The 20,486-nt window shown below is 34.4% G+C and overlaps 3 protein-coding genes and 2 long non-coding RNA genes across 7 annotated transcripts; 2 read left to right on the top strand and 3 right to left on the bottom strand.

The window, feature by feature from the left end:
* Nucleotides 1–2,055: 2,055 nt before the first annotated feature.
* LOC121804240 (serine/threonine-protein phosphatase 7 long form homolog) lies at nucleotides 2,056–4,155 on the top strand. The gene is made up of 5 exons (XM_042203754.1): nucleotides 2,056–2,278; nucleotides 2,387–2,909; nucleotides 2,990–3,077; nucleotides 3,146–3,577; nucleotides 3,646–4,155. Exons 1-5 carry the CDS (start codon nucleotides 2,056–2,058, stop codon nucleotides 4,153–4,155), a joined length of 1,776 nt encoding a protein of 591 aa, XP_042059688.1.
* A 1,691-nt stretch (nucleotides 4,156–5,846) lies between these two features.
* Nucleotides 5,847–8,689, top strand: LOC121802331. Of its 3 annotated transcripts, none has more exons than XM_042201975.1 (4): nucleotides 5,847–6,421; nucleotides 7,416–7,477; nucleotides 7,584–7,767; nucleotides 8,458–8,689. In XM_042201975.1, exons 1-4 carry the CDS (start codon nucleotides 6,322–6,324, stop codon nucleotides 8,517–8,519), a joined length of 408 nt encoding a protein of 135 aa, XP_042057909.1. In that variant the 5' UTR covers nucleotides 5,847–6,321; the 3' UTR covers nucleotides 8,520–8,689. The 3 variants fall into 3 exon arrangements, with proteins under 3 accessions (XP_042057909.1, XP_042057908.1, XP_042057910.1); XM_042201974.1 differs by having other exon boundaries at nucleotides 7,581–7,767; XM_042201976.1 differs by having other exon boundaries at nucleotides 7,581–7,767; nucleotides 8,485–8,688.
* Nucleotides 8,690–13,031: 4,342 nt separating this feature from the next.
* LOC121803097 (LOB domain-containing protein 39-like) lies at nucleotides 13,032–13,810 on the bottom strand. The gene is made up of 2 exons (XM_042202803.1): nucleotides 13,572–13,810; nucleotides 13,032–13,491 (listed from the first exon to the last, which is right to left on the bottom strand). The coding sequence occupies exons 1-2, from the start codon at nucleotides 13,753–13,755 to the stop codon at nucleotides 13,229–13,231; spliced, it is 447 nt and encodes a 148-aa protein (XP_042058737.1). The 5' UTR covers nucleotides 13,756–13,810; the 3' UTR covers nucleotides 13,032–13,228.
* A 2,349-nt stretch (nucleotides 13,811–16,159) lies between these two features.
* Nucleotides 16,160–17,904, bottom strand: LOC121803036. The gene is made up of 2 exons (XR_006050894.1): nucleotides 16,760–17,904; nucleotides 16,160–16,338 (listed from the first exon to the last, which is right to left on the bottom strand). It is a non-coding gene; the product is annotated as an uncharacterized LOC121803036 (long non-coding RNA).
* Nucleotides 17,905–18,698: 794 nt separating this feature from the next.
* Nucleotides 18,699–19,895, bottom strand: LOC121803513. Its single transcript, XR_006051038.1, has 3 exons — nucleotides 19,749–19,895; nucleotides 19,165–19,673; nucleotides 18,699–18,811 (listed from the first exon to the last, which is right to left on the bottom strand). It is a non-coding gene; the product is annotated as an uncharacterized LOC121803513 (long non-coding RNA).
* Between the last annotated feature and the right edge of the window lie 591 nt (nucleotides 19,896–20,486).

The following is a 20,486-nucleotide window of genomic DNA, read 5'->3' as shown; positions in this document are numbered from 1 at the left end:
ATTTTTCTCAGCTGTCCCATTCATGCATAAAAGTCATCTATTAATGATATTCACATCGTCGTGTTCATTAAAATAAGTATTTTTCTTTTATATTCATGTATTTCTATTTGATTGAACATCTTTTTTGGTCGACGAACTTTGTCAAACTATCATTTTAGGTCCGTGAATTTTGAAAATATTATTTGAGGTCCGTCAACTATGAGGTAATATCAATCAAAATACTTTTTTACTATTTCCAATTTTTTCGGATGAAAATACCTTCAATACCTTGAAGGGTACATATTTTTAATAAACTTATCACATACTCAAACTTTTTTATAAATATCTTTATTATATATTTTTGATGAATTTTCTAAATATAATCGGACCTCAATATTATCACTTGATTTTGTGACATGCAAGAAAAGTTCCTTCTCCATTTTTTTATAATTAAAGAATTTTAAAATATTTTTGAGGTGTGAATATTCGTAAAATTTAATGTCATAGTCAATAGGCGATACTTGAATATTGATATATTGAAAAAAAAACATACAGTAAAAAATATATAGTAAAGATATTTATCAATATTCAAGTATACCTATTGATTATGTCATTAAATTTTACGCATATCCATACCTCAAAAATATTTTAAAATTCTTTAATTATAAAAAAGTGGAGAATGAACTTTTCTTGCATGTCACAAAAATATACAGTGAAGATATTTATAAAAAATATGAGTATGTGATAAGTTTATTAAAAATATGTACCCTTCAAGGTATTTTCGTCCGAAGAAACTTAGAAATAGTAAAAAGGTACTTCGATTGATGTTAACTCATAATAGACGGACCTCAAATGATATTTTCAAAGTTCACGGATCTAAAATGATAGTTTGACAAAAAAAGATGTTCCCTCTTTTAATTTCTCTTTTCATTTTATTGAAATATTGTCGTTTTTAACATATTTTTTTTTGATTTATACATAAATGTGATAATTGAGAAAAGTTGAAACTTTATAATTTAGTATTCTAATTTGAAAATTCACAAACAAACCAGAATTTTATCAGTGATTTAAATGGTTATTATTCTAATATTATCGGTGGCACTTGACCAAATACTCCTACTATGTTCTCCCAAAAATGGCGGTTGATTAAATTTATTTTTTAAAAAGTGAAAAATTGAGAAATGGATTACACAGGAAACAAACAGTGTTGGCGGAGGTAGTGGCGACAATGGGAAAATCGGACTTCTAGGCCAGTTGGCTTTAGAAATAACGGAAATGTACCCCTTTTGTTATCTGTTCTATTTATGGGAAACACGCCAACCGCATAGGCGTTTTTATAAGTAAAACACGCCAACAACAGTAGCGTGTTTAACATAAAGACGCCAACAAAGTAGGCGTCTTTTAATTTCATCGTATTTTAGTCGTATTTTTTATAAATACAGTTTCGAGTGTAACACGCCAATGGGATTGGCGTTTTTACTTATAAAAGGCGCCAACGAGGTCGGCGAGTTTAAGAGAAGACGCCAATACCAGTGGCGGCTTTCTACAGATCTGATATATCCCATTCTCCTCCCCCAAATCGCGAAAAACTCAGCCACAACACACACACAATCGCGATTTTATCTGCTCCACGCGAATTCGCCCTCCATCCAACTATCGGTGCTATTTTCCCCCAAATTTGTATATTATTTTCGGTTAGTATGCTTATCTTTTACATTATTTGAGTAATTGTTGGATAGTTAGCTAGGGTTTGTAATTGGTTGTGAATTGAGTTGAAATATTGTGTAGATTTATTATTTAGCATATTTGATTGTTTGGATGACATTATTGTTGCTTAATAGTTGAGATATTGGTGTTGAGTTAGGGTATAAATATGGATTAACAACCTAAACCCTAGTGTTGTTCTTGCTTAAAATTCGAGCAACTTGTCATGATTTATATGAGTTTTAAAGTGTATTGCATTATTTGGGTTCAATGTTCACAAATTATTGAAATTGTTAATGTCGATGTTTTGTTTTGTGTAATATTGTGTAGGCGAATTGTTATTAATTTTGCGTAACTTTGTGTAGGCGAATTATGGCATCATCTTCTAGTGCTCGCAGAAGACTATTATGTGGTCCTGAGGACCCATCTGTACTATATTTTCAGAGACAACACGTCTCTAACAATATATGGGCTGGAGAACCCTCACAAGACCTACGCTGCAGAAGGTACGAAGGTATCATTTGGGATGTTCCCATACATCCTCGTGTCTTGGCGATTGTAGACAGGATGGGGTTTGGCGGGATGTTGAGGTGTGGTAAACCGAAAGATATTGACCACCATCTCATCACCGCTTTGATTGAACGCTGGAGGCCAGAGACGCACACATTTCACTTTCCAGTCGGTGAAGCGACTGTGACATTAGAAGACGTGGAGGTCTTGTGGGGCCTTAACACTGACGGTGAAGCTCTGACGGGTTACATCCCCACTAAGGATGTAAACCATTGGAAGGAGGTTTGTCTGGATTTTCTTGGCTTTATTCCAGATCAAGTTGATTTGAAAGAAATGAACTGGAAGCAGACAGCCTTATCAGCTCAATTGAGGATTGAGTTGAGTGATGATCACGAAGAGTACATGTACGCGCAACGTGCTCGTGTGTATTGTCTGTTGTTACTTGGTGGTCTGTTGATCCCTAACGCATCTGGTAATAAAATTCCATTTTTCTACATTCAATTTTTCATGGATATAGAACGATATAGTACCTATAGCTGGGGTGGTGCGACTCTTGCATGCTTGTACCACAATTTATGTGAAGCTGCACTTGGTAAGAGGACCGATGTTGGGGGTGCTCTTACATTGTTACAATTGTGGGCTTGGGAGAGAATCCCAATTATTAGGCCGACAATGCTAAATCCCGTGCCTATAGACTACCTACCATGTGCAATCGCGTAAGTTGTTAACTAATTAATTTTTAAAGCATATTTTTTAATAATTGCCGTGTTATTCGCTCATAATTTATTTTTTGTAGATGGACTGGTCCGACCTCTTATGTAAAAGCACCCGGGCATTGCATTGAAACTTTCAGAGAGCAGTTCTCTAGAATGCATGCCGACCAAGTAATTTACGTAACCTTTGTATGACGTTTTGGTTGAACTTGTTTTGACTAAAATTATGTCTTATGTAGTTTATTTGGTGGCCGTATGTCCACCGAAACCTGCCGGATGTTTGTGTTGCCGGTCGTCCTATATGGACGTCGAGCACAACCATTATTTGCTGGAATCTGGCCGAGCCATACGTGCCAGAGCGAGTGTTGCGACAATTTGGGATTGTCCAACCCTATATCCCGCTTGTCAACAGGTTCCACGGTGCTGATTTTTTGAAACAGGATCGACGTGGCAAAGCTGGACGGAATTGGGTTGACTGGCACGCCAATCATTTACAGGCTTGGGATAATAGGCACGACACGGTGTACGTGGATTTGGAGTACTCAATGGAGCCTATTGCACTTGATGAGTACATGGATTGGTTTCGCCGGATAACCGTGGTGTACATAACAAAACCTGACGTGCATGCTCAGGAGGGCTTCCAGCAAACGGCAGCCTCTCATAACTACGCAGTAAATTGAAACAACTATTCATTATTTTATTTCATATGATGAAATATATTTAACTTTAAAAATTGTAGGTGGAGACGCTGCACAGAATACGCCACTATCTTAGTGAGCAAGACATGTTAAGACATCCGGCTTTGTACACTATTTCGAGGATGGTTGAAGACGGCCTGCACATATTTGGGGAACCTGAGATGATGGACTGCCGTCCTTCCCAGCGGTCTGAGCTGGACATTGACATGCCCGTGAGGCAAAAAGGGAAGCGGCGTGGTAAGAAGAAAGCGGGTGAAGAGTCGTCATCCGCAAGGATGGTAGCAGATTCCGAGGACGACTTTATGCCTCCACCTCCACCAAGCTCCGTCGTTCGAGGACGGCATTCAGTTAGCGACACTGGTGGAACCGGTGAAGATATCGGTCTAAGTGATGTCCCTCAATCTCCACCTCGTTCTTCTGTGCGAGACGACTTCTTTGGCGCTGATTTACAGAACATGGTTGTGCAAGATACTCCTCCGTCTCGTCTCCATACCTCCAGAATCGGGAAGGGAATCTGTGGTTTGTTTATGCGGAAAAGGCGAGACGATTGAACATTTAACAAGTATTTAGTTGAATTGATCATTATAGCTTTATAACAATTTTTGCGTTCATTTCTCCGGTTGAACATTGTTATGGTTTATTAAAAACGACACTCTCCCTGACGTCTGAAATTTTTATATTAGGAATTTGATACATCCTCTTGATATTGGTGTTTTTTCATTGTTTTGGATAAATGAAATTAGTACTCCCTAATTCAAATGAAAAAAGAGAATAAAGAGATAGAGGAAAGGGCCTTTTGAATCGGACATTTTGTACAAACACGCCATCTACAGTGGCGTTTTTTATGAAAAACGCCAATCACACTGGCGTCTCTAAGATGGAGAAATTTTAGACAATTTTTTCGTTGAATGAAGTCGACATTCTGTAAAAACTCGCCGATCACATTGGCGTTTTTCATAACACGCCAATCACAGTGGCATTTTTTATGCAAACACGCCAACTACAGTGGCGTTTTTTCTAACACGCCAATCACATTGGCGTCTCTAAGATGGATAAATTTTTGCCAATTTTTTCGACAAAAGAACCAGACATTCTGTAAAAACTCGCCAGCCACATTGGCATGTTTCTACAAAAACGCCAACTTCATTGGCGTTTTTGAATAAAAAACCGACAAAGTTTCAGAGAAAAAACGCCAGCCATAAATACAGAAGTCCAAATATTACACAATACATAAGTCCAAACAGAAGACCAAGGATTATAAACAAAACAATGTTCAATTCGACTAAATTGTTGTTAAACGTTCAATTGTCTCGCCTTTTCCGCGTAAAAAAACTACGGATACCCTTCCCGATTCTGGCGGTTGAGAGTCTAGACGGATGAGTATCTTGCACAACGACATTCTCTAAATCAACCACGAAATAACTGCTCCGAGAATTATCTTTCCACCCCAATATAAATTGACACATCACGTCATACTATCTGCAATAATGTAAAACACAAATAAATATGTATTATTTTTATATTCATCATTATGTAGAGTGAGCCAAATATGCTAAATAATAATTATACACAATAATAATTCTACACAATAATAATTCTACACAATAATAATTCTGCACAATATTTCAACTCAATTCACAACCAATTACAAACCCTGGCTAACTATCCAACAATTACTCAAATAATGTAAAAGATAAGCATACTAACCGAAAATAATATACAAATTTGGGGGGAAATAGCACCGATAGATGGATGGGGGGCGAATTTGCGTGGAGCAGATAAAATCGCGATTGTGTGTGTGTTGTGGCTGAGTTTTTCGCGATTTGGGGGAGGAGAAGGGGATATATCAGATCTGTATAAAGCCGCCAATGACAGTGGCGTTTTCTTTGAAACACGCCGACCAGGTTGGCGTATTTTATCAAAACGACATTCTACCCGGCGTTTTTACTTGAATAAAAACGCCAACGAAAAAGGCATTTTCTCTTATACACGCCAATGCGAATGGCGTTTTATACTCAATACTGTATTTATAAAAAATACGATTAAAATACGTTGCAATTAAAAGACGCCAACGTAGTTGGCGTTTTAAATTAAAACCCGCAATTGTTGTTGGCGTTTTTACTTATAGAAACGCCAATGCGGTTGGCGTTTTTCCATAAATGGAACAGATAACAAAACGGGTACATTTCCGTTATTTCTATAGCCAACTGGCTTAGAAGTCCGATTTTCTCGGCGACAATCGTAGAGCAAGAGCTCGCATTCCACCGCAACTTCTGCATTTATTTCTTTCTACCGATTCATTCATCTGCATTTACTCATCCTCTTCAGCTAAGCAACAATTACTCTTCAATTTACCATCCTCAACTAGAATCACTGTAGCAACGGCCCATGACAACGAACGCACATGAGATTTTTCAGCTAAATTATGTTATTTTATTTGATTTCCATATGTTCCGATCGTCTATTTAATTTATTGTATTGTGCATCTCAGTATTTTATGTTTGTATATATGCGTGCATTTGGGGATTGCAGCAATTTTTTATTTTGTTATCTCCTCGGATTTTCGGGTTGGATTTCTGAATTTTAGAAACGGTGACGAAACACTGCTGCTGAGGATATTTCCATTCATTTTCCTTTTTTCACAATTTCTCCCCATCTAGCTTAAGTACACTTTTGGATTTTGAGAGAGAAATTGAAAGCCATTTACTCCTGTAATAATGAGGAATTTGGGCTTCTTGTTCATGCTGTTGTTGAATGGAGCAGCTGCTTCTTTGTACCTTAGTTTTCCCAGTAAAGGAAAAACTATCGTTAATCCAGGTAAACCTTTGTTGGGTGAATGCAGCATCTAGTATCTATGAAGAATGAGGTAAAAATACTGCATACTAATACAAAGATTTATGAATTTAATTCCATTAGACAATTTTTCATGTAAGCTAAACCTATTGTTTTCCACTACCTTTGCTGAGCCATTTTGAGCTTTTAAAGATCGAACAAATCAATGTGTATGAACATGTTTGTTAAGCAGAACAATTTTCTATATCTTGTAGTAGTAATTAATTTGGTCCATGTCTCTATCATATTAGTATATTGTACATGTAATTGGCCTCTTTGATATAAGGTTCGAACTATGAACATATCAAATTGTCTTTGTTGGTTTAGCTGCTTCAAGAGTTCCTAAAATGTTTGGTTTTGATATCTTATTCATAAGGCCATCTTGGATCATGGGAGAAGCTATAATTTTGAGTAAAAAATGGAAATATAAATTTCTTGAAAAACTTGTTATGCCATTGCATATTAGTACCTTGCAAATTTCAGCATCAGAAAACCTTATCTGTATTTTGGATTCTTTACAAACATCAAGAACGCTTAACTTTGGCAAACCATTTGACTTAGCAGATGCAGTTGCATGATACTGAATACATATCAATTTTGAATGTTCCCTCCCTATCTAAACCCCTCCCTAAGCTCAAATGTGGCTTTTGCAGTTCCTATGTCAATACTTGTTATATCCCAATCTTAAAATTTCGTTCTGAGATGATTGCTAACTTCATTTTGAATATACATTTTTAACTACACTATTTGGGATGCCTCGTTGTATTCTGAAAAGATAATCACAAGATTGAACTTAACCCAGATATCAACTCTCTTTTGGAATGCTTAGATCTGTCAATCTGTTAGATGCATAAGCTGATTTCATAAAGAAAGAAATGCACTTTTCATTTTTCGCACTCTTATGCAGCATATTTATATAATTAATTTGAGTGGTGAATTCTATAATTTGTTTCCTTCACACGGCTCCCACTGGGTTTAGGTATTGTTTCAATAGGCAGCATGAATGTCATGGCTTTGACGACGAAAAGAAGGAAGGTCGAGGTACAATTGCTTAAGCCAAGATCATTCAAATTATTTATTATACTGGTACAAACCAATAAAAGTAGATTCAGAATATGTTAATATCATTTCTGGTTATGATCAGCAGCAAGGCATAGATCATCCTAGCAAAGTGGCAGACGTTGAGGGCAGTTCTCATTTGGAAGACTACTGCCCTATCGATCCAATTCCAAGCTCAACAACTTCCATAAGGCATGGTCCCATCCAGCACGGCACTCCTCTGATGCCTTACATTCCCGAGCCTTCCCCTCCTCCCAGTGAAACGAAGCATGGTGAGTTTCCTTAAGTGACCATGTCCTCTGTAGATGAAGGATAATTAGGCATGTATTTTCAATGTAAGTTTGGTATTACACTTTTATGCGGATGCTTATCATCTCGTAGGAATCCTTGTACAGGGCACATCTGTTTCACACTAATATGTTTAACAGTGACCATCTTTTAGATCCTCTGTTCTGAATAATGTTTCTCCCATCTTGACATGAATATATTATATAGTAGTAGTAATTAATAAGTTATAATGGTTCCCTATTTATCACCGTGGTCCTGAGCCTTTTAGTCTTAGAGGAAACGTCTTACCTAAATTCATGATCATAAAACTAAGACGATGCGTGCATCATATTATTAGCTAAGTCCTAGCAGTGAATTGTGCAGATAAAATGGAAAAGGTGAGATGATATGTTAAGAAAGTGCATATAGTATAAGACAAGCCCATCCCAACTTTTGCGGCAAATGGATGTATAGTGGGAACAATTCTTTCAAGCTTAGCCACCCAAAATAGTGCATTGTTAAACACGACTCACTCATTTCTCACCATTCAAAACTATAGATCAAATTGAAGTAGTGGACTTGCTATATAGGTGAGGTGACACAATTAGATTTCATTGTTAAGCTTGGAATAGAAAAGCATATGTTCATTGTAAGTTACAATCAGGTAAACTAAGCTTTTCTAACGTATTATGCAGAAAATCATAAGTCACACCTATATGCAGCCTGCAGGGGTGGGCGAAAAAACCAAATTTTATGAGATTTCGAAAAGACAACATTATCAATCATAGTCGCATCGCATGGGTGGTGGACGAAGGCTAAATTTTCAAAAATAAAATTCTTATTAGCTAATTGACCTGATGATTTGGAGATAAAATGAGTTACCTGGTGGGTGTTTTAAACCCCCTAGTCTCCATAAATGTATGGAAAAGTTTGTATATTATCTAATTTATAAAGGATAATCACTAATAGACTCTCTCATGTAATAATTTATATACATACAAACTTCTTAAATTAATATACGAAATGTGAAGTGGCGAAATAGCTATGTTAATTTTGAGGTTATTCTACCCGTACTTTTTTTTCCTAAACCATAATTTTTTTGTAGTAATTGATGGGATATAATACAACTATACAAGATCCAATAATAGTCTAAATCACAAAATATGACAAGAACATGTATAGAAGAGATCAGCATATATCTTTGATGATCTTTTCCCAAAAGAAGTAACTGCTTATTGCTTCTTTGTTGATGTGATTTATCTACTATGTGTCGAATAGATATCATGTTCTCATCTATATTGAAAATAACATCTTTGTTAAATCCGCAGACGCAAGTAAAACAATACTATCATGCATGATTTATTCTGAGAATGAATTGAGCTAAGATTAATTGTCTTTTCATCTAAGAATTCTTAATATGTGATGTTTGTAAAAAAAATTGATTATGATTATATATAAGTATGATAATAATATTAATCACAATAATATATACTCCCTCAGTGTAAACAAGAACAACTTGTAATGTTCCTAAAATCACTTTTGGGTTATCTTATTTTATTTATAAAATCTGAAATTTCAAGTGACTTAACTTAATAAGTGGCATCCTTTTAGTTTATACCTTTTGAGACATTATGAAAGTATCATAGTGATTATTAGTAATCCTTGCGTCTACGGCATGAGATTTTAGGAGATGTTGTTTGTCAGTTAGGTGGAGAGAGAAAATATATTTATATTAATGTGAGAAAGAGTTTTTTCTACAAAAAAGAAAATATGACATCTTTTGTGGGACAAATTAAAAAGGAAAGTGTGACATCTATTATGGAACAGCCATCCCAAGTTACTTGAGTCGTATTCCTTTTTAGGTTGTCCCAAATTACTTGAGTTATTTCTCTTTTTAGCTAAAAACAAAACATCTAATCTCACCTACTTTATTCTTTCTTTTACTTTATTTCCTCATCTACTTTATTTAACTCACTAAATACAACTTTCTTAAATCTCGTGCCGAAAAGAAACGTCTCAAGTAACGTAGGACGGAGGGAGTACTATATTAGAGAGTTACACAATCTATGTAGTACTGCGGAGTATAATTTACTAAAATAGAGTAGCTTCTCAAAATCTTCTCGCCCATCTTTATCTAATCCACAATTTTCATATAAGAACATAATTTTTAAAAATATTCCTAGATGACAAATATCAATTTCATACTCCATCCGTCGCATTGAAGATGATTCACTTTCCTTTTTGAATTGTCTCAGCCAGGATGACCCCTTACTAAAATTGAAAACACCTCTTATCTCTACTTTATTCCATCTCTCTTACTTTTTCCTATCCAATTAACACACAAAATAAAGCTGCATAAAATCTTGTGCCGCCCAAGGAAGGGGTCATCTTCCTTGAGAACGGAGGGAGTACCTTTTTCTTATTAAACAAAATTGGATTCTTTTTTATTTTATGAATTGAAAAAAAAAAGTGGAGATGCGGAGAAACGCAACTATAAAAGGCCGGTCCCTTTTCCTTTTTAATCCCCACAAGAACAAATAAAATGAACCAATGAAAACCATTATCCCATTATAATATGAAAGAAATTATACCCATTTGATGACGTGGATCCCACTCCTAGTGGACGACCTCATTTCTATGGGCCATGATGACGTGGATCCCAAACCTTTTCCTCCTCTCATTTCACACCCCATTAATTATACTTAATTACAACCCTACCACTAAAATTTTATTTACACTTGCCTATCACTAATATAGCAATATTTTATTTTCCCCATAAAATGTCATATTATGGACAGATTAAAAATAAAATTGAGGCAAAATAATGTTTTGAATTAATTGGTAGTAAAAGCAAATAATAAACATATTAGGATATTATTTATTTTAAATTTTAGTATTTAAAATTTTTTAATAATCCCTGTGAGATTCTCAGTGAAGCTAAGTATTATGTTTTCTTGTAAAATTTCGTGAGTACGTTTTGACATCTCAAATAGTTAATGTTAATTTAAGGCCACATTCCAATAAAAACTCTAACGAGCAAAATTAGACCGACCTTTTTTCAATTTACAGGTTGTAACTTTGTCGTATCGAGGATGGAAAATGATATCCCTTCACACTCCTTTCATTATATTAAAGCAGAAAATGGGATGTAAAGATGTGACTGAACTTTTTTCGTATGTAATCAATAGATATCTGTGTTTTTGTTAAAACAATAAAGGTAAATGTTACATTTGATTTATATTATTTTATTAATACATTGGTATCTAATTTTCTAAAAAATCATTATATAATTATGTAGTATGTGCTGTTTTTAATTATGAACAGTATATATATATATATATATATATATATATATATATATTTATTTATTTACTATTCTTTTATGTGAAAGGAAACACTTTTACGTTCAAAGTTCAAACATGACTATTCACAAAAACGGTATGCTTGGTAAAATCCGGTTTTGCAAGGGAAGTTTGAGAATGCAACATTAATACTTTCATATCCAATAAGATAATTAAGGTGAAGAGATAAAGTTACCACACCTTAATTTAAAGAACAATAGAAAAACAATGGTAAGTTTCTTTCTTTCATTGTCCACATTATATTTTTTATTTTTAGAAAATCACCCACTTCTGATTTGGATTGAACCCTATGTATTGGTATAAGCATAAAAGAGTCTTTTGAAAGAAAATAAAATCTTGTCAAATTGCATTCCATATTTTACATGAGAAATGAATTATTATGCAATCTTAATTATAGTATACACACACCAGGGATAAAAATAATCCCCCCGGGCCGGGCACGGCCCGACGACCGCGCTGGTAATATTTTAAATTATTTTATTTCATATTGTATTTTGTAACTTTTTAAAAATTTTGACATACAAACCTTTAATTTTGATTCGTCCAAACTCGTTCCTAAATAGCGCTGCTACAAGAATTTAATTTAGCTATTTTTCGACTGTAGCCTTGTAATAATAATTAGAGAATAAAATTCAGTAGTTACAATCCCACGTACTACAATAAAAGAAAAGTCACCCCCATACAAATGGTAGAAGTAGGAGGTGGGAAAAATATTGTGAAAATGAAGAAGATATATAGTACTATCATGAGTGATGCTAAATGGCCATAGTGTGGCCGGCCATAAACATAAAATATTAATAAAAATTTATATATTTAATGCTATTTTACTTGAAATTAGTTCATCTTAAAAGTATCAAATTTTCAAGACTAATTCACCCCGTTTCATAAATAAGGACTAGAGTACAACTAATAATAAATAATCTTAGAAATATTATATTGTGTTTGTGTACGTTTCTTTTGTGTCATATTTCTTTCCGTTTTTTCTTTTTTCTTTTTTACTTTTAATTATGTTATATTATTATTTAATTTGTATTATATAACTACTTTTAAATTAGAATATAAATATATTCATGATATTAAAATTATATAATTGGTATTTAGCTTCACTTACAAATGAAATAATTTAAACTATATTATATTTAGCATTAATATTTAAATAACTTATAAATAATAGGTATGATATGATTATTTCCAATACAACATACATATAATTTGATGTAAATTGTGCATACATATAATTTGACATAAATTGTGCATAAATTATTTCGTAAATTGTGCATAAATTATTATGGAGAGAGAATATTGTAAATTTATATTTGAAGTGAAAAATTGAGAAAAGGGTAATTAAGTAAAATTATCTTAGCACTAACTATTACTATTAATTTATTACATTGACTTTTATAATTATTTATAAAAATGTCATTATGTGGCTAGCCACGGCGGCATAGCATTACTCTACTATCGTATACTTGGGGGTAGAATAGAATACTGCCCACAAAATCCAAAGCAAATCAAATACTCTGCCACAGAAGACATCACTCCCTTCAATATCTCCATACACATTCCAATGTTGTCTTTTAAATTAACTACAAATCTTACACTGATATTTGGTCGTCTTAGGTTGCAAGAGTAGTCTGTCACACCATTTATCAAACTTTTCAAATTAAGCAAATATGAAATAATTAATCAAACTGAGAAACAATAACTAAAACATGGATATTTCATTCAACAAACACATATATAGATAGGGATATGGTTTCACCTGTTGTAACTACGTTTTTACTTTATTTTCCTATAAAGAAAAGTTGAAGATTCGGCTACCCTCATCATATTCAATGACAACGAAACAATATAAAGAAAAGTTGAAGATTCGGCTACCCTCATCATATTTTTTAACACAAATAAGCTAAAAGAAAGTATTTTTATTAATTTATCAAAATAGCACTCTCCTACAAAAAGAGATAGTAGTACAATTTCCGATTTAAACATAGACTACCGAAAAGTCAATTTTCTAGTCACTTGGTCCAAAAAAGGTTAGTCCCACTCCCACTTAGTAAAAGAAAAAGGATGATTAAAATTATCAGGTCTTCTTCCATTTCCATGATTAAGAAAAAAGGTTGAGCAGCTTTGGCTCCTTGTCACTCTCACCGGATTCCGGCGACTCCTCCGATATCTCCGACGCCTCCGTCTCCATGCACTTCACGACCCCATCCGGCGGGGAAATGGGGGTGATGACGCCGCCGGCGAGCACGGTCTCGACCGCCGCCCGGCAAATGTGCCAGTTGCCGGTGATGAGCAGCCCCACGGCGCCGTTGACCGGATTGACCTTGCGGCCGCAGGCCTCGAAGAGAAGCGATTGAAAGAGCACTGCCGATTGATTAGCAAACGAATATATCAAGTGAGTAATTTATAAAAGAAGGGAGCTAAGCTAACAAACATGCAGTTACCGGAGCGTTGGGAGTGGGGGACGGCGGCGACGAGGGACATGAGGTCGGAGCGGCCGAAGAATTTGGAGACGAAGAGGGTGGCTTGGGCTTGGGCTTGAGGGGATTCGATCCACTCCAAACAAGGTCTTAGGATGCATTCATCGCTGCAGCCTCTGCGAAGGACTCGGCACCCATTGCAGCTCATCTTGCCTCTCTAAATGCTTTTTTTGTTCTTCTACCCAAACAAAAAGGAGGAGAGAGAAGAATGGTGTAAGGTTTGGGGGGTTTATATAGACTCCTTAAAGATAACTAGGGTTGGCATCATGGATGGAAATTACTCCCTCTGTTCCCCATTAAGAGTCTCATTCCTAGGCGGCACGACTTTTAAGAACTGTTAACAAAAGTGAGTGAGAAAAAGTTAGTGAAATAGAGGTCCCACTTGTATATATTAGTTTTAAATGAAATGTGAGTGGAATGAGTTAGTTGAAGGTGAGACCCTATTACCATTTATGGTAAAAGTGAACTGGGACTCCTATTCGCGGACGGACTAAAATGGAATAAAACGAGACTCCTATTCGCGGACGGAGGGAGTAACTTCTAATTTTGTATACTGTAATTTACTCCCTCCGTATTCAAAAAACAGAAACATTTGAAACTACACGGGTTTTAATGCACAATTGATAAAGTAAGATAGAGAAAAAAAAAATGAGTAAAGTAAGAGAGAATAAGAGAAAAAGTAGTGAAAATAGAGTTAGTGGACTGTGGGGTCCATGTCCTATAATAGAAAGATTCTAAAGTTTCTACTTTTAAGGAACAGTTCAAAATGGAAGTAGTTGCGATTTTTAGAAAACGGAGGGAGTATAATTTTTGTTTTACAATAAAATTTTTTAAAGTCTATCTCAATATCAAAAAATTGCTAAAGATATTTTTCATGCAATTAAGGATGCTAATTTATGTTCTTCAACTTGTGTTTCAACTAAAATTATGGATACTTTCTTTTGCATCATAAATTGTATAGACATTTTTCAAAGTTTTCTAACATAAGTTATTGCATCTACTTTTTGTGTTCTTAAATGATTAATTTTTTTGTAGGGTATTTGTTTGTAGGATTTTTTGTGATAAAGTGGTTTGATTATTTTATTTTTAAAATTTCAATGTTTATTTGACTTTTAATCAACAATAAAAGTAATCAAAATTCGAAAAATAATAAAATAGTAGTACACTTTTCCAAGATTCTTTTTCCCGATTTTTTTTTTATTACAACTGACTAAAAAATATAATTTTAAAATTATGAATTATACTTAATATTAGTGAAACTAAATAAGTAATAGTACTATTTTTTTATTATACAAATTATTAATGTTATTAAAAGTGCAATAGGTTTGCAATTATTTAATTTATTAATTTTATAACAGTTGTGAGTGGAATAAGTTAGTGAAAAATGTAATCGACTTACTAATCGAAATTGAGACAATTAATGGAGACTAAAGGGAATATAATTTGTCTCATACAATAGTAAAGTCATATCCATTTTTTAGTTTTCTTACTATAACTGAATCATTTTTATCATAAAAGTAAGAATTTGAACTACACAAATAGCCCCTGACTATGAGTTTATTTTTCCAGCAGTCTCTGGATTTAAAAAATATCACTCATAATCCCTGAATTTTGCTATAATTACGCCGGTCGCCGAAGGTACTTTTTCACTATTGATAGTGATTTTTGTGAAAGAAATACCCTTCAAAGCAATTTTAAAGCGTTTGAGTATGATATTTTCTCATCTCTTTCTAGTATTAGGTTTGATATCTTTTTTATAATCACTTCACTTTTTCAATCATTTTATGTAAAATCTTCTTTTACTCCCTTTCTCTTAAACTTTTAAAAAATACAAAAATTAAAAATAAAATTACTAGTATGACATTATAAAGTATATTAATTATAAAAATTAAATTATAAATTTAATTATCAAAATGACTTGTAGCTAAATTTAAAATTTTTATTATGGTTCGATTATTTTTAATACCATCTCTCTTGATTATTTAAAATTCATCTCTCTTACTGTACTTTAAATATTTATTTCTTAATCTTCATGCCGAAAAGATATGTCTCTATTAATACGGAACAGAGGAAGTACTTTTAAATCTTTTAACTGATAACATAAAAAAAATCCTAACCTAGGAAAATAATTATCTTAATTAAAAATAGTAAATTGAAATATAAATAATGCTAAGTAATCCAATATTGCTAGAAACTAGGCAAACGAGACATTTGGCTTATGATGTGACATGAAGGAGTGATGGAAAGAGAATACCGGATCCGTGTCTCCGCGTCTTTTTGGAGCGGACGAATACTATTATTTTAGTATTTTCCTTTTATTCCTTTCTGGGAGTATGTATTTTCCTTTCTGTCTTTCATCTCTCTCAAGCTAAATAAAAAGTGTAGTACTAGCTTTTAAAATAATGCTAAGATTTGCTGCATATGGATTAATGAATCCATTGCTATACCCTGAGATTATGTGCAGCTAAAGGTTCACATAAACCAAACATTTTTAAGCCAACCGATCCACCAAGCACTTTCTTTGCAGCAATATGACCAGCAAGAGATACAAATGCGACCAATATTCTACTAACATTTTACGATGCAAAACATATTTCTTGTCAATGGTTTAGGCTTTTGGCCTTTGAATGGTTACCAAATATCAAGAATTTTTTTTACAAAAAGAACCGATCGAAAAAAAAACTTCAACAACGTCCCCAACTCTTCCACTGGCTACATCTACATTGCACACCTGCAAAAGAACAAGCAAACAAGAAATTTTAAACATGAAAGAAGTCTATTTTAAATCACATGACAAGAACATTTTAGATATTTTAATAACCTATTTTAAATCTTGAATTTCCCCTCCAAGTTTCCTTATTAATACTATTCATCCACACCAAGTTTAACGGCTTTGAAACAACAGCATACAGTAGATACAAATAAGTTTAAAATGTCTAATCTTTTAATACGCTTAGTAAATCTATCAAGAAGCCTTTAAAGAATTAACTAATTCAGAATGAAGAAACCTTTACAGAAATTACCAAATTCAGAATAAAAAAGCCTTTAAAAAAATTACCTAATTCAGAATGAAGAAACCTTTACAGAAATTACCAAATTCAGAATAAAAAAAATTACCTAATTCAGAATTAAGAAACCTTCAAAGAAATTACCTACTTCAGAGTGCAATTGCCGGCGGAGGGATTAGATCACACTGGAAGCCATTCTTCCTCGCCGATTAAAGTATCTCCTGGCGATCTGTGAGGATTTGGACGTTAAGATTCAACCATTCAGTAGCAAGAAGGTCAATGTCCACTTGACCTGTCACAAAAACCGGCTTTCCTTCCAATTTTTTCGACACTTTGCCAGACGTTTCTCCAAAGCTTTTTCCTTCTTCCGTTCCCTTTTCAGTTGTAATTCCGCCTCCTGTAGCAGAATCTCGTCCCTCGCTATACGCTCTCGGAGTTTTGCAGTTGAGTTTGCGAGCCTCTTCTTCTCTGCATCGGCTGCTTCCATCTCCGGATCGAGTCGACAAAAAGCCTCAAGTCCATGACGCCAAGACCAAGTAGTGTGAGATTCAAAGATGCGAAGAAATTGTGTTTGTGGGATTTGTTGGAAGAGGGGGAAAATCATGCATCCTGCACCTCTATATATACGAGTCTGGACGCCCAGATTTTTGGATATTAATATTTGCTTCTCAGTAATTCTAAATAGATTCAGTTTCTAGGATATACCAAAGAATTAGGCCCAATTCTGGGTAGTATCTGATGTTCAGTTTCTTCTACTTAATTCTTGAAAGCCCAAGATACAGGTTAGGCAAATGGGCAAAATTGAATTCTCGAGGATGATGAGGTGGTTTTTCAAGCTGGGATTACCTTTTTGCCACAGTCATTTTCATTTCCCCTCTTGCTGCACGAAGATTCATTCTGCCTAACTATTGTCGCCGGAGGACGCGGCTTTCAGCCCGCAACGCTCATGATTTTCTAGACTCGGATTGAGAGGGGGGCGTTGGGCCTGGTAATCTGGACTCCATTTACAACCAAAGTTGTTGAGAAATTAGCAATCTGGAGATGAGAGACAGTAAGCAATGTGCTGAGTGATGAATTCCCCACTGCACTCAACTCTACATAATTAATTTGTGTTGCAGAATGTGAAGCTTCACGATTCTGTCCAAGAACGGCGACGGCGAAGTGAGAAAATCAAAATCTGTATGCACAAGCACGGTGAAGGCGAGGCTCTCGTTGGGGGAGAGGTTTCTTGAGGAGTCGCCCCTGGGGAGGGTGGAGGCTTTTTTAGTCCATACACATAAATTTGGAGAAATAAGTTGCAGAAAAAAAATTCAATTCAAGCTTACTGAACAGTCTAATTTAATCAAGACTCGATGGGCCCCACCCACTCAATTGGCATCCAGTCTTAATTCTGCCCAAAGTAAAAAATGGAAAATGAACACACGTAATTTTATTCAATTGAAAATCATTACTACTAAAATCAAATACTTTTAGTATTTAATGAATAGAAAAGTGTTTCAGAAAATAGAATAAAAATATTTCAAAAAAAAATGTGTTTCAAACAATACAATAGTACTATAAAACAGAAAAAGAAATCAATGTTACTACATGTTTAGAATTACATGTATTTTAACGCTCCCGTTTGATATCATAGAATTTGGGACGTGGAATTGGAGCATTCAATGTTTGATACCACAAAAATATTTGAACTTAGATATGAATTGCAATTCCAAATATTTCAATTCCACAAGTTGATTTCGATATCAAAAATAAAAATTTTAAATTTTAAATAGTCATAAAATTATATAGTTTCACTATATATCACAACACACACTACAAACATTTCACACATTTCACACACCGCACGCTATTACAAAATTTCAAGCATCCAATTTTGAATTTTTTTTGGGCACAAAAAAATTCAGCGCATTTTTACCATTTCAGCACAAATGCCCAAGCTGCTCCTATAATCAGGACCAATAATCTAACATTTTACCATTTCAGCATAAAAAATAAAAATTTAAAATTTGCATGTTAAGAATTTGATTCCAAGATTTAGTCACGCATCCAAACAATTGCAAATATACGAAGCAAAACATATTTGTTCATTCAGCCTTTGAATGGTTACCAAATATAGTCAATAAAAAAAGAACCGATCGAAAAAAAAAAGTTAAACAACGTCCCAACTCTTCTTCTTCCACTGGCTATGTGGCACACCTGCAAAAGAAGAAGAAAACAATAAATTTTAAACATGAAAGAAGTGTATTTTAAATCACATGACTAGATATTTTAATAACCTACTATTTTTAATCTCAAATTTCCCTTCCAAGTTCTCCATAGAACATACTAAGGACGTGTTTGCTCTGTCAGAAATGCCAAGAAATGACTCTAATTCTGTCCATTTACATGCATTCAGTTTACAATATATAATTCATGCGAGCCCTTGAAATGAGCAAGGGCCCGCCACTGTTCATCAGAAGTATGCAAAATTCATTTCTTGCGCAATAGGTGGTTTATGAATCTGGGAGTGCAGCTGACACCAAGAATTGAAGATAAGATTATGATTTTACCCGCATCATTTTCATTTCCCCAAAATCAAAGACCAGAAAGTTCAGTCTTCAGTGCAGATTGAAGCAGCAACAAGTTTCATCCAATTTGCGGAGAGTGAGATCGAGATGGAAGGGAGTGGGAGACTGACGACGGAGCGGAGGCGAGACCAGTTGCGGCGAGCGATGATGCAGGAGATGAGAGAGAGACCAAATAGAAGAGGGAGAGGAGATAAGTCGAACAGAACTGAGGACGACGGTGAGTAGGGGCAGCGCAGAGGAGACCGGCCTTGGATGAAATTGGAGGCGATGGGGGTGACATTTTCACCTCTTCTAATGGCGGCCATTATTTTGCAGAGGGACTAACTCATGGAAATAAAGGAAACATTTGAGGTGTTTTTGGTCTTTTTAGACAATACTTTACATTGGCATATTTCAACCTCTTCGCCAAATCAGCTCCACTGAACGGAAGAAATAAAACTAAGGGTCGTGGGCCCTCTTGACACAATTCTTGACCAGTTTTATTTCTTGGCCTAATCAAATATGAGTCACTGAACACGTTTAATAATTTAAAATTTAAGGTATGAAGAAACGTTTAAAGAAATGACCTAATTCAGAAGGGATTTGGCGGCGGAGGCAAGATCCATAGCTTTTTGGTTGGAGAGTTCCCCTTGGTTGCTTCAATATCCGCATTGACTCGACGAAGATCCTTCAACGTCACAGACGAGTCTGTTGAGTGAGATTCAAAGATGCCAACAAATTGTGTTTGTGGGATTTGTTAAAATCATTAATCCTGCACCTATATATACCAGTTTGGACGCCCAGATTTTTCGATATCATCACCCAACTTCGAGGGATATCACCACCCAACTTTCAGATATATTTGCTTCTCATTAATCCGAAAAAGATACTACTAACAATTTAGATTTGATATTATTCAGTTGAAAATCATTACTACCAATGAATAAAAAGAGTTTCAGAAAATAGAATAAAAAAATTTCAAAAGGAAATGTGTTTCAAAAAATACAATATTAAACAGAAAATGAAATCATTGTTAATCGAATTTTATAGTACTCCATTAATATTGAGAGTTTAACTAACGTAATGATTTGAAGCAGCGTTTCATTTGTTTTTGCTGCGTTTTGAGGACCATTATGTCCTGCTTCCACATAATTTCTTTAATATTTAACCATCAATATATATACTCACTACAAAAAAAATTACAGATAAAGATGCTTTTTTTGTTCAATCAAAAACGCTATTTTGCGTTGCTAGATATATCACGTACGCTTTAAAAAGCATCCTTATCCGTGGCGTGCCAAATTAGAATAAGGCCGCAAAGAGGG

This window comes from Salvia splendens, chromosome 5, assembly GCF_004379255.2.
Source record: "Salvia splendens isolate huo1 chromosome 5, SspV2, whole genome shotgun sequence".
Taxonomy (NCBI): Eukaryota; Viridiplantae; Streptophyta; class Magnoliopsida; order Lamiales; family Lamiaceae; genus Salvia; species Salvia splendens.
Note: the sequence above shows the minus strand (reverse complement) of the source record. Positions and strands in the feature narration are given on the sequence as shown.

What these genes read in the sequence shown, in the direction of transcription:
- LOC121804240 (XM_042203754.1), top strand. Translation starts at nt 2,056, where the DNA reads ATGGCATCATCTTCTAGTGCTCGCAGAAGACTATTATGTGGTCCTGAG. An exon ending in TACCTACCATGTGCAATCGC is followed by an intron (nt 2,910 to 2,989) that starts GTAAGTTGTTAA and finishes TATTTTTTGTAG; the next exon opens with ATGGACTGGTCCGACCTCTT. An exon ending in CTAGAATGCATGCCGACCAA is followed by an intron (nt 3,078 to 3,145) that starts GTAATTTACGTA and finishes TGTCTTATGTAG; the next exon opens with TTTATTTGGTGGCCGTATGT.
- LOC121802331 (XM_042201974.1), top strand. Translation starts at nt 6,322, where the DNA reads ATGAGGAATTTGGGCTTCTTGTTCATGCTGTTGTTGAATGGAGCAGCT. An exon ending in AAAAACTATCGTTAATCCAG is followed by an intron (nt 6,422 to 7,415) that starts GTAAACCTTTGT and finishes CACTGGGTTTAG; the next exon opens with GTATTGTTTCAATAGGCAGC. An exon ending in TCCCAGTGAAACGAAGCATG is followed by an intron (nt 7,768 to 8,457) that starts GTGAGTTTCCTT and finishes CGTATTATGCAG; the next exon opens with AAAATCATAAGTCACACCTA.
- LOC121803097 (XM_042202803.1), bottom strand. Translation starts at nt 13,755, where the DNA reads ATGAGCTGCAATGGGTGCCGAGTCCTTCGCAGAGGCTGCAGCGATGAA. An exon ending in CCCCCACTCCCAACGCTCCG is followed by an intron (nt 13,492 to 13,571) that starts GTAACTGCATGT and finishes ATCAATCGGCAG; the next exon opens with TGCTCTTTCAATCGCTTCTC.